Source organism: Berghia stephanieae, chromosome 3, assembly GCF_034508935.2.
Source record: "Berghia stephanieae isolate SIO BIC M18660-M18661 chromosome 3, UCSD_Bste_1.3, whole genome shotgun sequence".
Taxonomy (NCBI): Eukaryota; Metazoa; Mollusca; class Gastropoda; order Nudibranchia; family Aeolidiidae; genus Berghia; species Berghia stephanieae.
This window is the reverse complement of record NC_088362.1, coordinates 36224768-36250728: the sequence shown is the minus strand read 5'-3', so window position 1 is coordinate 36250728 and position 25961 is coordinate 36224768. Positions and strand designations below refer to the sequence as shown.

Sequence of the window (25961 nt, the reverse complement as noted above, 5' to 3'; positions counted from 1 at the left end):
TGCCAAAATTCACGAGGCAAGACTTTTCTAAACTTTACGCAAACATATAGACCAATTCCTTTCTGAGTGCTGAACTCCAGTAAAAAGACGATGTATTTACTTTTTGTTACCGATTAGCAGATGATTGGAAAATATACTGAGGGTTTATAACATGCTGAATTCCGTGAATATACGGAAAATTCACACCCTTGCAGGACTGATATATGCCATCCCGTCAGCCTACTTACTGATTACTAACACAGACGTACCAACCCTTCACATTCCAAAAGTGGAATCAGAACGTCAGAAAATAAGAATTTGGGACAAACAAAAAAAAAAGGAATCTTTTAACAATGGATAACTGTATCAAAATGACCACCAAACACATAAAGACAGTATTCTGTGTACAGCTGGCAAGTATACATATCAGATGTATTATAGGTTATGGAACGGCCAGAAACCTCGTCCTTCAAATATCGATCGATTTAAATGACGCCCTGTTAAGCGATATTACAATTTCTTTTTCGACATAGACAACGCTGTTTACGGCCAGGTACTCACTGTGAGTAAAGACTATGCACCGAGCGAGGCTCGAACCCAGGAGCTTCCGATCCCGAGAGCGAGTGATATATCAAAAGACCACATAGCCGATAACAACCCGATAACAGTATATTATTATAATATAATATTTATCGTTATTATGAATCTCCCATACGTCATTTCTGCAACTGCCAAGATTGAATTCTAGGTACAAGAGCAATCCAGCATCAACACAATCCATAACCCCAGGCATTTATATTACGATCATGTCGGCACCTCCCTTACATACAAGTTCATATAATCTATTATTAGACAAACAATACAACAATACCTGAGCTATTTATAACGCTCTTCTCTCTCTCTCTCCCCCCCCCCCCCCCCCCCCCCCCCCCCCCCATCATAAACAGCCTTATTTTGATTGATTTTAAGGATTTTACGGCGCTTGCAACACAATAAGGTCATATCAGCGCCAGTAAAAAGAAAGAAAATGGGTTAGTAAAAAGTTCGAGATATACAATTAAAGCGGTCAAGAGAAAGTAAGACAAAGGGGAACTGGGAACAAATAGAATCCTTCATCCCTCCCTGTATGGTCTACATAAATTCAAAACATGCAAAGTCAATGTGTGCACCAAGAACAAGACAAGACAAGAGTCTGTTTACTGTTTGGCATCACCACCGAGTAGGTCAGTCAGTATTGTTAGTGGACACGACATAGCTGGTCAGTTTTCATGACAAACTAACCACCTTTCCTCCAGTATAAAAATGTTTGTGAACAAATCCACTTACATACAGAATACTTACGTCGAGAAATCCAAAGTTTGAGATTTAAATCCATCGATATTTGAAGGATTTTTTTCCTAGCCATTTTTTTTCTTCTTCTTTAATACGAGTATTTCCACGATACGGCAATTCAGTGGTTAAAAAACCATTCATTAAAAAAAAAAAAACAACAACCCAAAAAAGACTATACTTAAGTAAGTAGAAAAATAGTCCTTCAGAGCCATTCATTGGGCCCATGAAACCGGAGATTATCCCGGTCTCTATAGCGTGAAACGGACAATAGCAATTGCTTGCTATCCTTTGGATAGGACACTAGTCTATCGCAGAGTACTTTCGGCCAGGTCTAACAGACCCAACTGGGTGGACAGGGGGAGTCAGAAAAAAAAAATCTCGACTCAGCCGGGATCGGTCTCGGGTCTCCTTTTGCGTTAGAAGCGAGTGCTCTACCAACTGAGCAATCAGGACCCCCACTGTCTGTAATATAAAGATTTCATAAAACACCGACATTGTGTGCTAAAACAACACTTGGCTTGAGACTCGATCTCAAATTTGAGCTTTGATTATAAAAAAAGAATAAGAAAAAAAAAAAAAAAAAAAAAGAAAGAAAGAAAGAAAAACCCTCCCAAAAAAACAACAACTTGGGTTAACCTGTCCATTGTGCTTTGACAAACAACAAGAACCCAGTCCAAATATCATAGGATACAACACAACTACATTACGTGTCTACCCAAGAGGCATAAAAATGCCACGTGTACAAGATTACCTATAACATAGTATCAGTTATGACAATATACACACATATATATATATATATATTGTTTCCTTCTTACCTATAAGATATATTCAATCAGTAATCCCCCCCTCACACACACACACACACACACACACACACACACATTCCTAGACACAATGCATCTTAAAATACATTAATACACACGCATATGGGGGGGGGGGGAGAGAGAGAGAGAGAGAGAGAGAGAGAGAGAGAGAGAGAGAGAGAGAGAGAGAGAGAGAGAGAGAGAGAGAGAGAGAGAGATGGGAATGGATCGGTTTCTACCACAAGACAGACAAAGATTCATGTAAGGCAATCAGTTACGATGATGAAGGTCATGGTGAAATGTTTGCCAGCAGTGGAAACAACAACTTTACCTATTCCAACAAAACAAAACAAAAAAACAAAACAACTAAAAAAAATACAAACAAAACAACAAGAAACAAACAACAACAAAAAAACCCAAAAAAAAAACAATATGTAATAAAAATACAAAAATAAAATAGACGACAATAATATATACAACATAACGAACACGATAAACGTTTCTCAATTTCCCTTTAGTTAGAATTCAACCCACGTCGAGACGAAATCACCCCCCCCCCCACCCCCACCCCCTGGGGCCAACCATATCATTAACGTCACAAAGTCACGTGGTTTTGTCCTATAACACTGAGAGATATTTAACGACAAGGTAGTCTGGGTATGTAATCACGTACACGCTGATAGGGGATACTAATTGATAATCATAATAATATACTAATAGCTGATGATATTCGACATCCGTGCCTCGTTCGTAGCCTCCGTTAACTCATAGACTGACCGTTGACCGTAGCCTTCGTCAACTCATAGCCTGACCGTTGACCGTAGCCTTCGTAAACTCATCGCCTGACCGTTGACCGTAGTCTTCGTAAACTCATAGCCTGACTGTAAGTAGCCTTCGTTAACTCATAGCCTGACCTTCGTTAACTCATAGCCTGACCTCCGTATAACCTGACCGTAGCCTTCGTAAACTCATAGCCTGACATTGACCATAAAATTACGCCAAAAAACAAGGCCAGACCACCAAAAGAAAGAAAAAAAAATCCTGAGTTGTATTCAAATAGTTAGAACGAAGTTGACGTCACTCGCGTCTTTTGTTATATTTATTTTGCCATCCGTCTTCATGAGCAATTGTTTCACTAAACTATATCAACCAGACTATAAACGTTCAAAGTTACACAAAGGTTTGTGTGTCGGTCCGTTATAATATTTCCAGATGGCAATGCTGCGAGTTTCTGAACCAAGCGCACATCATCATCATCATCGTCGTCGTCATCATCACCACCACCACCATCGTCATCATATATCTATCTATCTGCTGACCACCGCTTTGTCTTGCTCGCAGGCCTGCTTTGCACCGCTTAGCTTGCACACACGTCCTTTGCATAAGATTATAAATGATAATTAATTACCCAGTCACTAGCAGCCAGTGGTGGGGGGGGGGGGGGGGGGGGGGGGGGGGGGGGGGGGGGGGGGGGGGGGGGGGGGGGGAAGACATACATACATACATCCAGTCATACAGTGTAATAAATAAGTCGCTCAAGTCATGAACGGTTTACAGCTGATGGAACGTCCATAATTTTGCAGGTGATATATGTCTGCCTGTCAAACCCTTTAGAATGGTTATCTATCTCAGGATACATTCTCTCTTCTCTTCAACCCCCCCCCCCCCCTACTCCCGGGCTTATAATATCCTTTAAGACTGGGGGTGGGGGGTTAGAAAAGTTATTAGACATCATCGTTACTGGACATGTACATCCCATGTATCTGCACGTATTTTATTACCAGGCGTCCACGTGACGATATATATATATATATATATATATATATATATATAATAAACGATTCGAAACATTGAAATTCTCGTTTTTGCACCGTGGTTATTAATCTCACGTAAAGACGTCTCTAGGGGAGGGGAGGTGATTAGGGAGTTGTGACAGTGCAGCGTCCCCCTCCTATCATATCACCCTCATATCACCCTATTGTCTCAACTTTGTCAATTTTTCACTGCTTCAGCAAAATTTCGGACCTGTAATGCAATATTTATTGCCTAACAGGCGTCACGTCACGTCCTTACAAGATTAGTTTAGTGTGCTGCTGGTTGGCCAGGGACTCATTTGTAAAGCGCTTTGAGCACGTTTAGTGGATATTGCGCTATATAAAAGCTCTCTCTCTCTCTCTCTCTCTCTCTCTCTCTCTCTCTCTCTCTCTCTCTCTCTCTCTCTCTCTCTTAGAGTGCGACAAAGTACTATTATAATATATAAAGATAAAAGACTGCAATTCTATTCTTGTGACCAAGCCAGCCGAAATTGATCGTTTAAACAGAGAGATAGAATAACTGAAAGTATTAACTAACTCAACCCGAATACCGACTATATCCGTAGTTTATCCGTGTTACTTTTACGCCATGCCTATTAATTACATTTTTATGAGACATATTAAAGGCGTAGTATCAAAACTAATGTTTGTAATTTTTACATGGTAATGATAGTTGAATAAAACTATCTATGTACATGCTCATTTTTAATGCATTTTTTTCCAATTTTGAGAAGTAGCAAAAATCTCTAGGATTGAGTGAGTTAATTAAGTACCTAAACTAGAGCTGCCAACTGAAAATTTCAAAAAATTCGTAGTTTCCAACAGAGAAACAAGAGAAATCCACTTTAAATAGCTTTATAAATAAATAAATTGTCCCCAGTATGATAAAAAAAAAAAAAAAAATGCTCAAAAGTCCCGACTAAGGATTCTGAGGAACTAAACTTTCCTTTTCAACAAGATTTATTGAGTCAAAGAGGCAGAGGAGAATTCAGTTCTGTAGCTGGAGCCAAAAATTCGTATTTCTACGAATTTTTCGTAGTAACTAGGCAGGTCTGCACAAAGACAACCAAATCGCTTGTTACCTACTACTTACTAACCGGGCGTCACCATCACCATCACCGGACACTGGTCATCTTTACCTCTCCGGACACAATGACGGTCATCTTCAGTAAGGCTACCTACCTCTCCTATCATTCTAAACTGGACGTTAAACAGACGGGAATTGATTCGTTGCCATGACGGGAACGACACTTTTTGGGACAATCTCCATCCTTCATGCTTTTCTTTTTTCTTCTCTCTCTCTCTCTCTCTCTCTCTCTCTCTCTCTCTCTCTCTCTCTCTCTCTCTCTCTCTCTCTCTCTCTCTCTCTTTAGAAGAAGAGAAGAAGAAGAAGAAGAAGAAGAAGAAGAAGAAGAAGAAGAAGAAGAAGAAGAAGAAGAAGAAGAAGAAGAAGAAGAAGAAGAAGAAGAAGAAGAAGAAGAAGAAGAAGAAGAAGAAAAAGAACGAAAGTAAGAAAGAATAACAAAATAAATAAAAGAGAAAGGTTTGTTTATTTGTTTTTAAAACCTTGTCCGTTTTAAATTAATTATGATCTTAGCATATATGATAGTATGGAGAAATTTCATTAATAAAATATGTAATACAATTTAAAAAAAAAAAAACAAAGATAAAAAAAAAGGGGAAAACCTGGCCTAACTGATAGGTCTAAATATAATTTTAAAAAGAAAAGAAAATGATTTATTAATAATGCATCAGAACAACCATTGAAATCGCGATCTGAATGCGAGCAACGCTTTAATGCCATGTCAATTTTATTCTTCGTGCTATGTCCATTAGTTGTATCTACATTACAGTCAACAGCCCTCATCATCATCATCATCATCATCATCTTCATTCTAATTCTATCGCCGTTTAGTATTCCCTTCAACAACGACGACAACCACTACATTGACACGTCCAGTAAAACAAGAAGGAGACAGAGAAGAGAGGACACCACCGGATTATAATTAGAATAAAACCCCGACACAAACCAGACAGTGATGAGTATAAAACACGTCAGAAACAAGCAGGTAGTCTTGTAAGTTTTTAATAATGCGGATGCATCCTAACACCTTGAACACAAAATCCTTATTATCATTTTCTACGCTACCTAATAATAGACTGTTTACAATATTTAGTAGGTAGATAGGTGACTAGCAATATCGCACTAAGTCCCATTTTCATCATTCAAAGAAAACCGCAATTTTTTTGTGTCATTTATTTACTGACTTAACCCACTCGACCCTAACACTGACTATATCCGTAATTTACCCAGGTTACTTTTACCCCATGCCTAGTTATTGTATTTTTCGGAGACAAATTATTATAAGCTAATGTTTTTAATTTTTACATGTTAATGATAGCTTGATAAAACTATCTATGTATAATATGCTCATATTTAATACATTTGTTTTCCAATTTTGAAAAGTAGCAAAAATATCTAGGATTTACTGACTTAAAAAGGAAAATACGTGTCTTGCGTGCCTCATAAAACAATATTCTGAAGGTTTTGAAACTCCAAATTTCCTCTGGTGATTCTATGGAATCCAAATAGATAGCTTGAGATTGTTAACTCATTTTCTATCAGGACGTGACTTAGGACGTTTTGAAAGTCACCTACCTACTCATTATATAAATGACCTGTCAAACCCCAGCAGCAACAACAATACTTGTGCACTTAGCGAGTTATCAATCGATTAATTATGTATACAACAAGATCCAAGACCAACGAATGTCCGTCCTTTTGCATGCACAAATTATGGAGATCATAAAACTTTCTCTTTAAGACGAGACTGAGACATTCAATGGTTAAAATGCTGTTCCATGCATGTCCATCTTCTATGACAAAATATAATCCACTTAGAATGAAAAGGGAGAAAAATCCCCAATAAATTTGCACTAATTGATTAAATAAATAAAACAAGAGACACGTCCAGACTTCCGCTTGACAGTGGAACGTGAACTGACAGTCACGTCACGCGATTCTTAGTTTGTACTGCGTACATGTCTCTCATTCCTGGGGTTAACAAAAAAGTTTTTCAATGACTAACTTTTGTTCTCTCTCTTTTTTTTATATATATTGGCCATTTTACTCCCCCGACAGGTAGAATGGGCCACATCAACTATATTATAATATTAATTTTTATATTATTATTAGTAGTATATATATATACTAATCCCCACTGGATAACTCAATGCCTCAACAAATGACCACAACGATAATTCATTAACGAACGACCGACTGCCCGTTATGGCCCCATAACCTAATCCGGTGCACGCCCCGCCCTAGTGCACACATACATTCGGTGCACCGTCTGTCAAAAAGCCCGTGCATTACTCGGTGACTCAGATTAATGCGCAAACTGTTGGTAACCCCGAAAATTTTGTCTGGGACATACTTCTCTCTTTCTTTATCTATCTATATGTATAATAATATTTTTTTTTTTTGGTGGCTAGATAGATACCAGCTCTAATTCATGTCTCATTCTACCACCCCCCCCCCCCCCCCCACCCCACGCTCCCCTCTTACCCCATTTCACATTTTAAACGTTTCTAGTGCAGAATGCACTAAATGACCACTGGTGACCATCACGACAATGACCAAGCGACCTCAGAGATGCAAAACCTCAACGATCATAAAGTATAATATACACTTTCGGAAGGGGGAAAATGTGTAATTCGAAATTATTATTTGAGAAAAAAAAAAAAAAAAAAAAAAAAGCTGAATTTTCCGAAGATTTTTGGGATTTTTTGTTGTTTTTGGTTTGTTTTTTGTTTTGGCGTCGACACTATATTCAAGGTTAAAAATTCGAAATTTTAGTGATGGCTGACATCTCTGCACCCTGCCCTGCACTGACACGTCGTCTAAGCACTTCGTTAGGTATCAACCACATGACCAGCCCGACAAATAATAAAGAACACGAGGGAACATGAATAAATATAAAAATTAACAAAAACAAACAGGTAATTCAATTAAATATATAAATAAATATATATAAAAATAATTAATTAATTAAATAAATAAATAAATAAATAAATAAATAAATAAATAAATAAATAAATAAATAAATAAATAAATAAATAAATAAATAAATAAATAAATAAATAAATAAATTAATATATAAAAGATTGACCAATTAATATCGGTGTCTCAGACTTTGGCTTATTCAAATCTGGAGAAAATATGACTTTAGAGTCTAACCACTAACCTGGCTCCGGCATTTCCCAAGGAAAAAAAAAAGAAAAAGAAATACATGACGTATAACAAACTAAAAAAAACTTACCACTATGGAGGGAGGCAATCTTGTGTTCAGCCTCCCCAAGCTTTTTGGCCACCGAGAGCTGAGTCTCCTGGAGTTGTCGTTCCTTCTCGGCAAACGCTCGTTGAAGCTCTCGCTCTTTCTCTTTGGCATGGGTCTGGGGGAGGAACGATCGATAACAATGGAAGATGAACGACTCGTTTACTACCATTATAGTTTGTTGTTTTAAAAAATATTATTAGTGTGTCATTTGTCCTTTGTAAAATAAGAAAAGGATAAATCATACCCTATGCCAATCCCGATAGCTCAGTTGGTAGAGCATTCGCTTCACACCAAATAAAACGGGCCGAGATCGATCCTGGGTGCAGTCGAGATATATTTCTTCTGACCCCTCTGTCTACCCAGCACTGATTGGATAGCTGGGTCTGTTCGATCTGGCGGAAAGTACTAGCGTCCTATCCAAATTATAGCAAGTAATTGCTATTGTCCGTTTTACGCTGTAGAAACCGGGATAAACTAAGGCTCCATCGGCCTTAAGGGCTCTGAACGACTACTTGGGCGCTATGCCATATTGATTTTGACTAATTTTTAAATAAGAGTTACTGTAGTAGTAGGATCGACAAACAGTGATCTCAAATATACCCAGAATAGATTAGTATTAGGGGAGAGCTATGGAGAGGAGAACGAATCTATCCATCTCTCTCTATCTACATTTAACCCCCCCCCCCCCTCTCTCTCTCTCTCTCTCTCTCTGTTTGTATAACGGGACCGGGTTGATAGGGATGGGTAAATCGTGGTGGTTTGAGGGGGGAAGAGCGATTTGAAAATTGTTTGATGTTAAGAGGCGGGGGTATATCAATATCAGCATTGGTCCGGGGGATGGGGGAGTATTCACAAGTATTGTTTTTAATGATCTGTGTGTATTTGTTCGTGTCTCGATGCGTGGGGTGGGGGTGGGGGTGGGTGGGGGTGAAGGTGGTATTTCACCATTCATTGTGCGGATTGAATAAACGCACAACAGCTTGTTTGATTTTATAGGCGTACCATCGATTTTGGATCAAATTGGCGATGGAAGTAATTATTATTGGTGCACACCCACACACACAAACTCTCTCTCTCCCTCTCTCTCTCTCTCTCTCTCTCTCTCTCTCTCTCTCTCTCTCTCACACACACACACACATAGTGAGAGACAGCCCACTGATTGAATGACATGATTGGTAATTACCTGCTTTCCATTATTACCCCCCCCCCCCTCTCCCCCTTCTGTTGTGTACCGTGTATCGGCCTCATCACTATTTAAATATTCCATCATTATTCCTATTGTTTGAATCCAATGGATATTGGTAATAATTAAATCTCGAACCGGTCTTGTCTGTAAGGTTAGTCAGTGCTTCTCTTCCTACTTTAGGGGGTGGGGTTGGTAATGATTAATTAAGCGGCGATACCCCGGAAAGTAGGAGTTGTCAGATTTTGAAATTAAATCGATTTTATTTTTAATCCGTATATCGAATATCGACATTCAAAAAAATAAATAATGACTGTACAATTAAATTCACTCGTTCATGTCTTTCCGTTGCGAGTTTATGGATTTTCTTTTCCTATCCCTTCTGATCCATCTATCTCTATCTTGATATATCAGTCTATAGATAGTATGCGCTTGGCTAAGAAGCTCACAACATTGGCATCCGGAAGTAGAACGAACCAACAAACAAAATTATGTATGTGTAAACTTGAACGTTATAGTCTGGTTAATACAGTTTAGTGAGAATTACTCATAAACGCGGATGGCAAAAAGCAGTAACAGACATGAGTGACGTTAACTTCAGACTCTTTCAGAAGAGAGAGAGAGAGAGAGAGAGAGAGAGAGAGAGAGAGAGAGAGAGAGAGAGAGAGAGAGAGAGAGAGAGAGAGAGAGAGAGAGAGAGAGAGAGAGAGAGAGAGACTGACAGGGTTGCCAATTCAGGAGGCAAAATTTACTGAACTTTTTAGCAAACGCATTGAACGACCTCTTTCTGAACAGTGAACTCCAGTAAAAAGACGATGTATTTACTCTTTGTTACCGATTAGTAGCTGATTGGAAAATTTACTGAGGATTTATAACACACTGAATTCCGTCAATATACGGAAAATTGGCAGCCTTGAACAACCTTCGACGGGTATATTATATCGCACTATCCGAGGTGACATTCGGCTGAGAGAGAGAGAGAGAGAGAGAGAGAGAGAGAGAGAGAGAGAGATTTGTTTGTTTGTTTGTTGCTTTAGGTCTCTTCCAACACAATTGAGGTTATATGAGAGACCGCTGAAACAAAAAAAACAAGCAATCTAACAAAAATAGTACAAATGTAAATCAAAATCATAACCTAAAGATATCATAAGCTAAATTATAAATAACCAAGAACAAACAGGCAGAAGATTTACAGAAAAAAAAAATCCCCTGTCAAAAATACAATCACAAACCAAAGAAGCAGGATAGGCTAGTAAAGAGAAGAAGAAACGACATCACTATCGGATCGTACACCCATGCGAACATCATAGGTATATGATTCAAGGATGATGCTCCCATCCAACCACCCGCAGAGAGAGAGAGAGAGAGAGAGAGAGAGAGAGAGAGAGAGAGAGAGAGAGAGAGAGAGATAGAGAGAGAGGCGTAATGGTATGTTTATTGGTCATTAATCAAAATCCGTGAGTCGATCAGATCAGATCAGTATAATGTTCTCAAGATCGATCAATCAAAACTTGAGTTGCCAATCAGTTGTAATCTGTCTTACATGGTGTGTGTGTGTCTGTGTTTGGGTTTACGTGTGGTGTGCGTGTGTGTACGGGTGGTATGTGTTTATATATATATATATATATATATATATATATATATATATATATATATATATAATATATTAGCTCTAACCACCATTATCGAGCACTTTCGTACCTACAAGTACCCGCCAACACTCATATAATATATATATATATATATATATATATATATGATAATCTCCCAGCTGTCGGTATCGAATGGTGCACACACACAGCCAATCAATCTGTAAATTAAAGTTTTCTATCGATCGGTCAATCCTTTGTTGCTAGAATAGCTATTACCTCTTCTCTCTCTCTCTCTCTCTCTCTCTCTCTCTCTCTCTCTCTCTCTCTCTCTCTCTCTCTCTCAAAATTAACAATTTTAAAAAAAATACAAGGAAAAAAAAAAAAAACAACGAACAAAAAAAAAAAAAAAACAGGCAACAAAAACATGTAGTTACAATATTTGTCCAGAAAACTCGTCCTTTAAATGAGATCGATCGATGTAGGGACTATAATATTATATATAAATAAAGTATCCCTGTGAAAGGGTTAATATCAATAACAGTGTAGAAATCGATATTGGATCACCTGGTAGCTGTAACCAAATATCACACGTCATGTATATATATGTGTGTGTGTGTGTGTGTATACACACACACAAACGTATACGATAATTCCCCCCCCCCCCCCCCCCCCATTCTATTGTCCATAAATATTTAAAGGAACCGACGTGAATAATCCCTCAACCCCCCCCCCCCCCCCCACCCCAATGGACCTCTTTTAATGACGAGTAAAATACGTAGCGCATTCGTTACATATGATAATATTTTAAAACCACACAAATAAATAAATATATAAATAATAAATTTTAATTAAAAAAATAATTTCGTGATTTTCTGCACCAACCACAAACAATACCCGACAAATGATCTGTGTATATTTAAATCGACAGCCATCCCATCCCACCCAGAAAACAAGCCCCAATTATTTCAGCTAACGGCCCAAGGGAGACAACCGAGTCCATTTCCAATTAACCATCAGTTATGTCCCTGCCCCCCATTATACATTGGGTCGTCGAAGGCGCGTTAATTACTACTAAAGTAATGGAAATGGTTCATAAGCCCCCTCATTAATGATGCGGTGCACCAACATGACAATAAACGAACAAAATCTGTACGTGGTTCAATGTGCACAATACTAAAATGAAAAAAAGCATCCTCATGCAACAAAATACTATCCAGAGATCACAGCTATATCGGAAAAATGTGTTTACTTGAAACTCTGATAGCTCCTCTATTGAAAATTACCAGGACTCTGAAGCCGCACACACTGTGGAGGCCCTTGAGGGCTTATCTGATAAAACAGGAAAAATTGTGCTGCAGTGGATTCCAAGTCATGTAGGTATATATGGAAATGAAATTGCCGATCAACTGGCCAAAGAAGGAGCCCAGAAGGAACAACCGAAGTCGTCAATCACTTACCATCAGCAAAAGAAAATAATAAAGCTAAAAATAGACAAAGAAAGGAATGACACACACCTAGAACACAACAAGCAGGATTCAATCCATGCCATTCAGCGAAGTAGCCAAGTCACTCTATTCCGCCTCCGAACAGGACACAATAGACTAAGAGGACATATGTTTACAAAGCTAGGTATTGGAACAACCCCTTATTGCCCATGTGGAACCGACCATGAAACCACTTTACATGTGCTTATGGATTGCCCATTATACAACGTGCAACGTTCGAACCACTGGGTCACCCCTACAACACTCAACACAAAGCTCTATGGTGAGGCTGAGGACCTAAAGCGGACCACAGACTTCATAGCAGATATCGGACTGCAGCCATAGATGTCCATCAGAGGAACGAAGAAGAAGAAGAAGAAGAAGTTCATAAGGACGCTATTTTTAAGTACGTGACCCAAAATGACGACAGTACGTTTGGACTATCTTAAAATAATAAAATCTACATTGAAAATTATTTTCCCACACCTGCCTACTATTGTGAAAAATTCGTAAAATTACGAAATGCTAGCTCCAATTTCTGAACTTCATGATCATCATGATTAAAACTAATTGAAAATAAAAATTGATGCCAGACTACATCATATGACGGATTTTGAAGTGTTATTAAATCCTTGTGATGATAAATTGTTGATCTTAAAAGTTCACCATAGCGACTATAATTTTCATCTCCTAAAAATTACGAAATTTTCAATTTTTCTTCAAGCAGGGAGCCCTGTTTTCCTCTAGATTCCTAGATCGGGACGGTCCCGATTTTGTCAGGACGGTTGGCCGCTATGTCAGGGATGCCAATTCAGGAGGCAATAAAACTTTTACGTCTTATATAGACCGACACCTTTCTGAGTGCTGAACTCCAGTAAAAATGACATTATGTATTTAATTTTGTTACCTATTAGCAGGTAATTGGAAAATATACTGAGGGTGAAAAAAATACTGGATTCCGTAAATATAAGAAAATTGTCAACCTTGTTATGTATAACGATCGACTTCGTATACGCAGGCACCCTGGTTCGAGTCCCAGAGTGTGGCAGACGCAATGTAGAGTCATCGGAAAAGACATTACTCGACTTTCTCACTGAAGTGGCAATAGGGTTTTAACAGCAGACGATAAGTATCTATGTCAAATCGTGTCAAGTCGGTAAACATCCTCTCTCTCTCTCTCTCTCTCTCTCTCTCTCTCTCTCTCTCTCTCTCTCTCTCTCTCTCTCTCTCTCTCTCTCTCTCATAATGTTTATATTGTAATAAAATTGAAATTTGGCACGGGTTTCGCAGCTTTCTATAATATCATATTTAGATGTGATTTCTTCTCACTAAATTATCTCAGAATATAAACTTTTTGTGTATTTGTACGATCGATATAGCTAGAAAAATGGTGTGTGTTTTATTCAAACACATATCATCAATACAGAAATGCCATGTTTACCGACTTGACATTGAACATTCACAACCGGAAGTAGCCCTTAAGCTTCACGTCTCCGCATTTTCATTTTAGTTTCCAGCATTTGTTTGTAAATAAAACGAGCAACCTGGCCGTTAACAGCGTTGCCGCCTCTGTCGAAAAGAGTGTAGTAATATATCGATTTACAAGCGGACTGCGAATTAAGTGTTGCAGTCGGCTTGGGACCCCGTGCAAAGGGATATGACAACATTTGGTGGATTATGTCATATAAACTCTTTTCTTTCTTTAACGTCCACATCCGGCCCAACAAAATGAAGTCGGAGGACGAATAGGAAGATCCTTATGTCATGCCAGGTTGTTATAATATACCATTATCAATAGTGGGAAAAAGATAAGGATAAAGGATGCCTGAACTCCCCCCCAATCGCAAATCATCCATCATCCTCCACCTCCATCCACGTTTCTTTTTTTTTTTTTTACTTCATTAAGGGACCGAATTCCAATTACTGCTGTATACCTACTACCAATCACACAAAGACGCATATACAGACACACATACAGACACACATACACACACACACACACACACACGATAGGTATAATCATACGATGGCATGGCATGACCCTACTAACTATAATACCCTCACTGATAACCATGACTTGTATTTAGCGGATAGATGTGTGTGTGTGTGTGTGTGTGTGTGTGTGTGTATTGTGTGAGTGAGGGGAAGGGAAAGGGAAGAAGAAAAACGAACCACATAGTAGATCAGTAGAAGAAAGAAATATATCCATCTATCACTCCATCCAATCTCTATAACAAGAAATGAAGTGAGTAGGAAAGTGCCAGAAGACAATAGAGAATAAAAATTTCGTTTGCGACGACGGAGAGTTGAACCCAAGACTCCACTTCCCTCACTGATAACCACGACCTGTACGGCTGGCTAATGGGGGACGGGGCGAAAATCAAAACCAAATATAGATCAGTATAATTATATCCATTTATCACCCCCACTGCCGAAAAAAAAAAAAAACAAAAAAAAAAAAAAACAAACAAACAAACCAACAAACAAATTAAACAAAAAATCAAAATCAACAACGAAAAAATAAACAAACAAAAACAAAGCAAACAGAAACAAAAAAAAAAAAAAAAAAAAAAAAAATAGATTTCATGACATAAGGACAGGTGTATTTCAATTAAAAATGTGTTGTTTTATTATTTTTTTTCATAGTGCTGCAACACACTATAATAATAGTATAGGTACCAACTACACATCCACCCCACTACCGACCATACCATAATATATCATTAAGTTCTAATCTATCTCTTTGTGATATGCACACAATATAAATATGATCTCTCCAAGCCCGGGATTTAGATAATCAAACACGACTTTTACTAGTAGAATGAATGGCCGCCGACGATACGATAGGAACTGAAAGCCAGCAGAGTCGGAGAGAATGACGAGCTGCCAAGTTTCAGATATTACAAATCGTAACATTTTTTTCTTTCGTTTTTTCTTTTCTCTTCTTTTTTTATTTTTATTTGTTTAAAAATGTATTTATTTATTAATTCTTTGGCAAAATGGGTAAGGTAAACGTGCTCAAAGCGCTTTACAAAGGGCCTCTGACCAACAGCAACACGTAACATACATATAGAACGAGGCAAGCCAACAATGAAGATGATGGTGTTGTTGATAAAGCAAAAGCAAGGCGAGGTTGTTTTCTAGAATAATAATAAAAATATAAATCGATCAAAACAATAACTTGGAACATAGCTGAAAATTAAGGAGATAATCGGAAAAGAGAAAACAATATTATTATTAGGAATACTCCGATAAAATGAGGCGAGTTGGCAGATCCGATGTCTTGTAATTGCAGAGATCTTGTTGAGGTTTGACCTGGTCTCGTCTAGGCCTAGCTAGGCAAGTCAGAAGAAGAGTCTTTGTTTTCAATATCAGGCAGGGCGTGGATGATAAAAACGAAATAGGGGAAAGAAAAAGAAGAAGAAGAGGAAGAAATCGTAGCATCGCTGGTCTTTTGGGGGATCGGATGATATTAAATAGACTTTGTGAGTTTTGTGTGTGTCAAATCTGGGTCGCTTGATATTGGGTCTTGAGTTCTGCTTCATAAACACCACCGGGACACTTATGTAAATATCTCTCTTACTCTCCCTGCCACAATAATACCCCCCCCCCCCCCCTCCCCAAATCACAGTCCATCTTCTTTCCTCGTTCTCAGCTTCGTAAATATCACCAGGACACTAAAGTCAGCCCCCCTCCCCTCCCTCCCTCTTCTCTCCCTCCCTGAGAAACACATTATACTCTCTCCCCTCTCCCCCCTCATTATCTTCTCTCTTTATCCTCCGTATCCCGTCATCAATTGTTCATATTGCATGGGGACATACGGATCTACATGGAATAAACTAATCTAAGATGTTTTCTTTTTCTTCTTCACCTCCTCCTTGTCTTCTTCTTCCTCCTCCAATGAGCACTCTACGTGTATAGCATTAGGCGAATCATTCAGAGTATGTAATGTAGATTGGCATAATATAGATGAATGGATGGATTTGAGGGTCCATATGGATGGACAGATGGATAGATAGGTGGATAGAGCGTGAGAGATATAGACTGAGGAATAGAGAGAGATAAACCGAAAGATAGATAGAGGGGGGGGGGGAGAGAGAGAAAGAGAGAGAGAGAGAGAGAGAGAGAGAGAGAGAGAGAGAGAGAGAGAGAGAGAGAGAGAGAGACCAAGTAAAGTGATAACCCCAGCCTAAAGAATGGATGGATATCTTCTGTCTGGCGGTATCTGTCACTGGAACTGGATTGATGGGGCGGCATGTGTGTGTGTGTGTGTGTGTGTGTGTGTACAGTGTATGTGTGCGTGCGTGAGTGTGTGTGTGTGAGGACAGTGTGTGTATGTGAACAGTGTATGTGAGTGTGTTTACAAGATGTTTATTATACACCCGTCATTAAAACGAGAAAATAATTACCTTACACATCACAATATCATCACCCCCCCACCTTCTCTCTATATATATTTCTTCCTTTTTAACCCTCAAAGAAATAATGGATACGGTTTGAGAACAGTCGGGAGAAGAAAATACAGGAAAAGAACGCGATCTCAACCCTAAGGTCTTTCATTCCATCTCCGTTATCTGATGCCTATCCAAATTGATGACCTGGAATTAGAGAGAGAGAGAGAGGGAGAGAGAGAGAGAGAGAGAGAGAGAGAGAGAGAGAGAGAGAGAGAGAGAGAGAGAGAGAGAGAACCCCCCCCCCCCCCAAAAAAAAAAAAAAACCCACAAAAAATCCATACCCCCCCCCCCCCCCCTTTCAAAAAAAAAAACAAAAAAAAAAAAAAAAAACAAAGAAAATAACCAGAAACAAGACAATATTTGTATTGAGAAATAACAAGAAAATTAAAAAAAAAAAGAAAAAGAAAAGAAGATGATGATGATAACGAACAAGGACAACATTAATACTAATAGCTATAATAACAATAGAAAGAAGGGGAAAAAAACAAAACAAAAACAAGCAAACAAACAACATCCCCCCCCCCAAGAAAAAACAAAAAAAAAATAAATAAATAACAAACCGAAACACAACTAAAAACCCAAAGTATAATAACTATTTCATCAACATATTATTAGTACTAATGAGTGGATAGGATGAGTAATGCAGATTGTACCTAACGAACCAGGGCGATAGTTTGACATTCATAGACACACCATCATATTTTTACCCTTGGCAATGTCTGTTTTGATCACGGTAGACATAATAATAATAATAATAATAATAATAATAATAATAATAATAATAATAATAATAATAATAATAATAATAATAAATGGCATTTATATAGTGCTTTACCCCGTTGTCACAGGCTCTAAGCGCTTTACAGTGATATAAAACAAAACATATTACAATAAGATTAAATAATAATAACAACAACAACAACAACAACAACAACAACAACAACAACAACAACAACAACAACAACAACAACAACAAAAATAACAATCAATAATAATAATAATAATAATAATAATAATAATAATAATAATAATAATAATAATAATAATATTAATAGTTGACCACCCTGCTGCCATCTATCATCGTTTTTTTTTATCTTTGCGATTGGATCTATAAATTTCACAGCTCTGTTTTGCATTTGTTCCCATTTCCCCAGTAGTGTTCTAGTAACCACCAGTAAGTAGTTAGTAGTAGGGAGTCAAAGGCCTGGTGTCGACGGCCTTGAAATACTAACCCCAAGCGTCGGTCAGAGTCAAAGAGAGATGACTGGTCGGTGCCAATGCACGGTCATGATTGCACCCTGCCAACCCAACCAGCACATTATCTACCGCCTATCTACACCCCCCCCCCCCCCATCCCATAGACCTGTCTATTATTTGGAAGGGGGGGGGGGGCAATTGGTAGTTTTCAGGAGGTACATAACATAGTAGACATTACTAACGAAATAGTGAGCATCTCCATTTTCACTCTGTCGTTAGTATTTTAATTTTAACGATCACAGGCTTCAGGCAGCCGCGACCGTTTTCTATAGTAGACATTATAACTACCATTAAAAAGGACCAATTTGTGTTCAAATACATATAATTAATGCTTTAAACTCCTTTACATTGTTGCTCTGGCAACAAACTTCGTTTAAAGATCTTTACAATTCGTATTTATATGAAATATTCGTAGTAGTTGGCAGGTGCGAATCCCTATCTCTACAAACAAGTCCATTCCTTTACATTGTAATAAATACACTCCTCTTACTCCAGTCCCGTTTGATTCCCAAAACGTTAACCTTTCACCTTTGGTCGGCCTGTGGTGCCAACTCTTAAAACTATCAAAAAGCCTGGGATGGCAGAATTCCATTCTCTCTCATTCTCTCTCTCTCTCTCTCTCTCTCTCTCTCTCTCTCTCTCTCAGTCCCTCTCTCTATAAGAGATTTTTTTTAAAAAATCGCTGGTGATGGGAGCTCGAACCCACGACCTTACTGGTACGACAACTCCGCCTGGCCGGGGAGAGGGTAGCGCTATTGTGTCAGAGCTCAGTAAGGTCGTGGGTTCGTTCGAACCCCCATCACCGCGAAATAAAAAAAATATTCTCTACTATCTTCTGGTACTCTTCTACTACACATTTCCTTAACAGAATAAATTTTTTTCAAAATTGAGCTTTTCTTTAGGGCAATATCCACTAAACGTGCTCAAAGCGCTTTAAAAGGGGTCCCTGGCCAACAGCAACGCTTAACACGTAGGACGAGGCATGACGCCTGTTAGGCGATATTACATTTTTGTCGGATAGAGACAACGCTGTTAACGGTCAGGTACTCATTTTACACCTGAGTACGGTGAGAGAATGTGAGTAGAGAGTCTTTTCCAAGGACTCAACTTTGCGCTGAGCTAGGCTCGAACCCAGGACCTTCCGATCCAAAAGCGAGTGACCTTCCTTGTTGCTGTTCACAAAACGATGCACATTATACTACAGGGCTCAAAATCACCAGATTGGCAGGTTCGATGTGCTATGCCAATGCCCCCGTCCTGCTTTCGTTCTTTCTTCCCTACTCCCCCTCACCCCCCCCCCCCCCACTCCCCATGGTGCTGGCGGGTAAGTGAGTACCCATATCATTACTACCTACTATGCATGACTATTCATAAAACGGCTCACGGTCTCGGACGGGCATACATGCCATGCCGTTCCTATGTCTACACACCACTGGCGAGTGGCTGATATAGAAGATAGTATGCGCTTGGTTAAGAAACTCACAACATTGCCATCGGGAAGTATAACGGACCAACATACACACAAAAAAAAAACAACAAAAAAAGCAAAGACCTGAGTGACGTCATCTTCATTCTATCTTTACCGCCGTACTCTGAAAAAAAAACACGTTGTTGACCCCAATGGTACTTTATCACATGTTATATCGATAGTATGCGGATGACATCACACAGCTGTTCGTTGTTAAGATCTTCACCAGCCAGCCAGGGAAATAAATGAGCAGCGATCAGTTCTCATCACATCGAATATCTCTCTCTCTCCGATCAGTTCTCATCACATCTAATATATATATATATCTCTCTCTCTCCGATCAGTTCTCATCACATCTAATATATATATATATCTCTCTCTCTCCGATCAGTTCTCATCACATCTAATATCTCTCTCTCTCTCTCTCTCTCTCTCTCCGATCATTTCATCACTCATATCTCTCTCTCTCTCTCCTCTCTCTCTCTCTCCGATCAGTTCTCATCACATCTAATATCTCTCTCTCTCTCTCTCTCTCTCTCTCTCTCTCTCTCTCTCTCTCTCTCTCCGATCAGTTCTCATCACATCTAATCTCTCTCTCCATCAGTCACATCCATCTAATACTTCTCTTTGATCTACGGCATCTCATATCTACACTCTCCCTCATCAAAACGCTTCATTCGTCAACTCAGATCTCTTCGCACAACAACTGAGCAAACTTCATCCAGAACACACCGCATGCTCCAGCAATAAGTACTGTCATAATTGAGTCATATAAGTCAAAGTAAGGGTGGGTATCCAAAACCCGAGAACCCCCCCCCCCCCCCCCCCAAAAAAAAAAAAAAAAAAAAATAAAAAATAAAAATAAACAAAAAAAAAAACAAAAAAAAAAAACTAAAAAAAAAAAAACAACAAAAAAGAAAAAAACAAACAAACAAACAAAAACGAAACGAAACCACCCAAAAACATACGCACGATATACACAAAATATTTAGTCATCAAATCGTACCTGGGGGCAGGCGGGAGGTGCTGAGTCATAATAAATGAATGAGGATATTCTTTGATATAGAAAGTATGCGCTTGACTAAGAATCTCACAATATTGCCATCCGGAAGTATAACGGACCACACACAAAACTCTGTGTAACCATGATCGTTTATAGTCTGGTTTATTCAGTTTAGTGAGAATTACTCATAAACGCGGATGGCAAAAAACAATAACAAAGACAACTTCGAACTATCTGTAGATAGAATGCGCTTGGCCAAGGAGTTCACAACATTGCCATCCGGAAGTATAACGGACCAGCACACAAACTCTGTGTAACCATGAACTTTTATAGTCTGGTTAATACAGTTTAGTGAGAACAACTCACAAACGCGGATGGCAAAAACAATAACAAAGGCCTGAGTGACGTCATCTGCATACTATCTATAGGCATCATAGCCTACCAAACAGTAAAGCAATCACCCCCCCCCCCCCCCCCCCCCACCCCAACACAGATTCTGATTATTACTCACAATTTAACACATCGAACGAAATACATAAAGACAAATTATGGTGACGTGAACTCCCCGACTTATTTGGGCGCTTGGCATTACCCCAAGGTGCCTGTGGTTGATAGAAATCGGTCAATACAAAGAAAGGTAACCCACTCTTTGAAAGCGGACAATGACAAGGAATGATAATTCACGATAAAATAACTTTTAATACTAATACTAATGTAGGCGATTAGGCGAAGCAATGAGATGTGGATGCCTATGTATGTGCGCGCGGGTGGTGGTTATTTTCTCGGACAAAAGACCTGCAAAATAAATACACGTCGACTTACGACTATCAAAGTGTTCAGTTGAATTGTAAACAAAAAATGTATTATATATATATATATAATATATATATATATATATATATATATATATATATATATATATTAGAAAAAAAGCGAAACATCAACCAAATGTGCTCAAAGCGCTTTACAATAGGTACCAAGCTAACAGTAACACTTGACATGCGTGACAGAGATATGACGCGTGTAAGGTGATAATACTACAAGTCTTTTTTTTTTTCGACAGATACAACGCTTCACTAAGGAAACAGCAAAATCGGGAGAGATAGATAGATAGATAGATAGATAAGAGTGAGAGAGAGAGAGAGAGAGAGAGAGAGAGAGAGAGAGAGAGAGAGAGAGAGAGAGAGAGAGAGAGAGAGAGAGAGAGAGAGAGACGAATGGACGGGGAGTGGTTGTGGGAGAAAGACAGAAACCGTTGGAATGTGTGCATAATATCTCCAATCTCTCCCCTCTGATTGAGTCCGACACACGGGGGGTGTCCACTCATTGCTGGGCAAGAATTCACCGTTATCATCATAACATCATACTACTACTATTACTATTTTTATCCTTACAGTTAAAATCTGTAGTAACGAAAATAATTATCATTACTAGAATAATTATCATAACTATCACCATGATCCGATGCCATCCCGTGGCCTGAAAAAAATAATTTAGCTTTTATATAGCGGCGCAACATCTCTCGAAACGATACCATGATCAAACCAATCACATCCAATTAATGAAAATAAAAATGTAAAAAACAAAAACAAAATTTAAACAGAGGGGGGGGGGGGGGGTACGATTTTTCTTTCAAATCCAAACATGTAGAGATTGGGTGAAAACAAACACGACTCCACGTTCTCTCTAGCTATTATGTGAAGGTGGCTGGGTAGATGAAGGCGACGAGAGGGGGAGGGGGGGCGGGGGGGTTGTAGTGCGTTACTGTTACAGTTCAATAGCGCAACACACAAACAACTCGTGTAGACAGGAAATCAAAATCACACTAACCAACCACGTCCCCCCCCCCCCCCCCCCCCCACACACACACACAGCACAAACAAATTGGGGAGCGATTTAACCTCAATATCAAATTCAAACATGGAAACCTATAGAATTTCTTTGTGCTAACAAAAAAAAAAAAAAAAATGACGCACAATTTCTTTCTTATAATTATGGGGATGGGTGGGCGAATTGGAAGGGAAGGAAGAGGGGGGGGGGGGGGGGGTTCCTATTACAGTTCAATCAGACAACTCCGCAGGAAAATCAAAATCAAACCAAATACATCCTTTAACCAGCTAACTGCCGTTGTCCGGAGAAAAAAAAATTGGCCACAAATCTCGTCCTTCAAATATCGACAGATATATTATAATGACCCATCGCCTTGGCAAAAAAAAAAAAACCAAAAAAAAACCAACAAAACAAACTCAAAGCTGGGAAATCAAGAAGACTTCGCGAAGTCCCAGATTTGAGAGTTTTATTTTTTTTTTTTTTTTTTTGCGAAGACGATGGTCGTTTGAAACGATTGACAACTGAAGGACGAATTTCCTGGCCAAATTTCTAAATAATGTATTTCTCCCGAGTACGATATGTTACCAGTTAAAAGAGTGGATTTTCTGTCTGACAAATCAAAACATGGGACAATTAAAGAAGAAAAAATAAAAGAAGAAAAGAAAACAAGATATCAATGACGCCGTGTACTTTCGTGTAAATTTGGGAGTTGAGTGGAGAACAGTGGGGTAGGGGGGGGGGGGGGGGGAATGAGGGATTTAATCTTGATTCACGGGTAACGCTGGTACCCCTAATGAAGTCATTGAACCGTGACGGTGACAACCCACTGTTGAATGTGTACAGAGGACGGCGGGGGTTATTGGGACTCGAGAGATGCCGAGTGATAAAACTGGCGTTAAGGTCCTAAAAATAGAATCTCCGCACACTAAATAAAGAATTATACCCAGTTTGTTTTTTTCACTTACTCTATCGTCGTTTGATACAAAATACACACAGCTCAATATGCGTTGAGATCGGATAGCATTGGTGTACGTGGAAGACATAGAATGGGAGAGAAAAACGCTTCAACTCGTTGATGATGATGATGATTATTAGTATCATTATTATCATAACCACATTATTACTGTCACCATTATTAATATTAGTAGTAGTAGTAATTATTATCATCATCATCACCATTACTATAATAATAAATATTATTATCATTATTATTATTATTATTACTACTATTATTATTATTATTATTATTATTATTATTATTATTATTATTATTATTATTATTATTATTATTATTATTATTATTATTATTATTATTATTATTATTATTACTATAGCTATTAAAGATAACATTAATATCCAAAGGGCCTCACAGAACCTGCATAAAAAATACGAAAAAAAAAATAATCTCAATATCGTCTGACACTCCTCCCTCCCAAGTCATCAACCAGCGATTGGGTGGCTAGATACAAATTAATTACGGGTGAAAGTACTGCGCAGTACTACAGTCCGCTAACGATTAATTGTCGCTGCCCGTTTCAAAGGACATGGAAACGGGGATAAACTCCGATCGATGGGCTTGCTATGTTTGTTTGACATGGTCTTCGTTGTCGTTATTTACACATTTGTAACAGGCACACACACAACACAGTACATACGCCATGAGGTCCGTCTTACAAATAATAAATCAGGCTTCTTTCGACTTTTAAAACAACTTGTACTGTGTAGCTGATAACTGTGTCACGTGAGACGTGTGCATGCGTAGCAAGTGTGTATATATACCAACGCGGGCAGAATAAATAACATCTTTGTTCGATCGGGACTTAATTAATAATTAAAATAAATTGTACGTCTTCAAACTTTTACAAAACACACACACAAAATCAACCTATGCAAATGGTCCGGAACGAATCCACATCACCTATTAAGTCCATGCCCTCAAACCCCCCCCCCCCCCCCCCCCCCCCCCCCATCCCAATATTACACATCTGACAAAACACTGCTTAAAATAAAAATCTTAAACGTGCAAGCATTAATATAGCGCCAATACCCACTAAGCATGCTCAAAGCGCTACATAACACTTTTTCTAGATCTTAATCTTACAACAGTGCCTGCTCCTAAATTCGTTACTTTGATATCTTGTGCACGAAAGTTAATTTTCACCATCAACCCCCAAAACCAGAATACCGCTTATTTTGTGGTTTGATTGATTAAATAAAACACTCACAATATTCACCAGCCGGATATAATGTACCAACACACAAAACCGTGTCTAACCTGAAATGTGTAACTAATTATACAGCCTGATTTATGAAAGTTAGCGAGAACTAATCATTAAAACGGCTGTCTTAAAAAAAAAAAGAAAAAAAAGAGCTGATAGACGTCAATTTCGTTCCTTCTATAGGGACTGTACGGCGCCCACGACATGATTACGTCACTTCAGCATCAATAAAAAAGAAGATGCTTAGGGTAAAGCTAAACGTAGATATGAAGTTTAAAAAAAAAAAAGGAAGACAAAGGGTAGACTGGTTCAAATCTGATGGGTGACGGGCGACAAAATATTTCAACAAGTCGACATACCGCGTTCTAGAAAAGGCGAAATATAAAATTGAAAGTTAGTCGTTAGACCAGAACAAACACGATTAATCACCTAGTTAGATGGGATGGAAGTAGGGCCTGACAGTTTGACTATAAAATACACGACAAACACTATACACATACACACACACAGTGTTGGGTTTTTGATAAAGAGGTACCTTCAAATAAAGAGTACAGGATCATATTTGGGGCGGGGGGGGGGGGGGAATGAGAGAGAGAGAGAGAGAGAGAGAGAGAGAGAGAGAGAGAGAAAGAGAGAGAGAGAGAAAGAGAGAGAGAGAGAGAGAAAGAGAGAGAGAGAGAAAGAAAGAGAGAGAGAGAGAGAGAGAGAGAGAGAGAGAGAGAAAATAGAAATACCACTATATCACCTCTTTCCCCCACCACTATTCTCAGTAAAATGATAGGGACAATTGGAACAGGACAGCGTTGGTGCTTAAACAAAACAAAACAAAATATATATTTTTAAAAAAGGAAAGAAAGAAAAGAAAAAAAAATATTTAAAAAAAAACGAAAGAAAGATGGAAAACCTCAAGAAAACGTCACAGAAATGAAATTCCCTTACGCAATGAGTCATCCTAAACATTGAAATACTTGTAAACGAAGTCTCCGGCAAAACAAAACATGAACGTATAAAGCTGGATGGATGGATGGACGGACGGCCGATGGATTACCCGCTCAATACCAATCAAGGGATTTTCACAGAACAAGCTTGGAAACTCATCTGCCGTAAAATTAAATGCTAATTTTTTCCTTCTTTAATTTTTATTATTGTTATTTTTATTAGAGGACGACAATACCCCCATCCCCAATTCGGTATTGGATT

At 38.6% G+C, this 25961-nt stretch overlaps 1 protein-coding gene across 1 annotated transcript in view; it reads right to left on the bottom strand.

Moving 5' to 3' along the window:
* LOC144967647 (homeobox protein cut-like 1) overlaps positions 1-25961 on the bottom strand; it is a 359614-nt gene that overhangs the window by 52168 nt on the left and 281485 nt on the right. The window contains exon 6 of the mRNA XM_078905166.1: positions 8254-8386. Within this exon, the coding sequence (XP_078761292.1) occupies positions 8254-8386 (133 nt within the window). The remainder of the gene's footprint in view (positions 1-8253; positions 8387-25961) is intronic.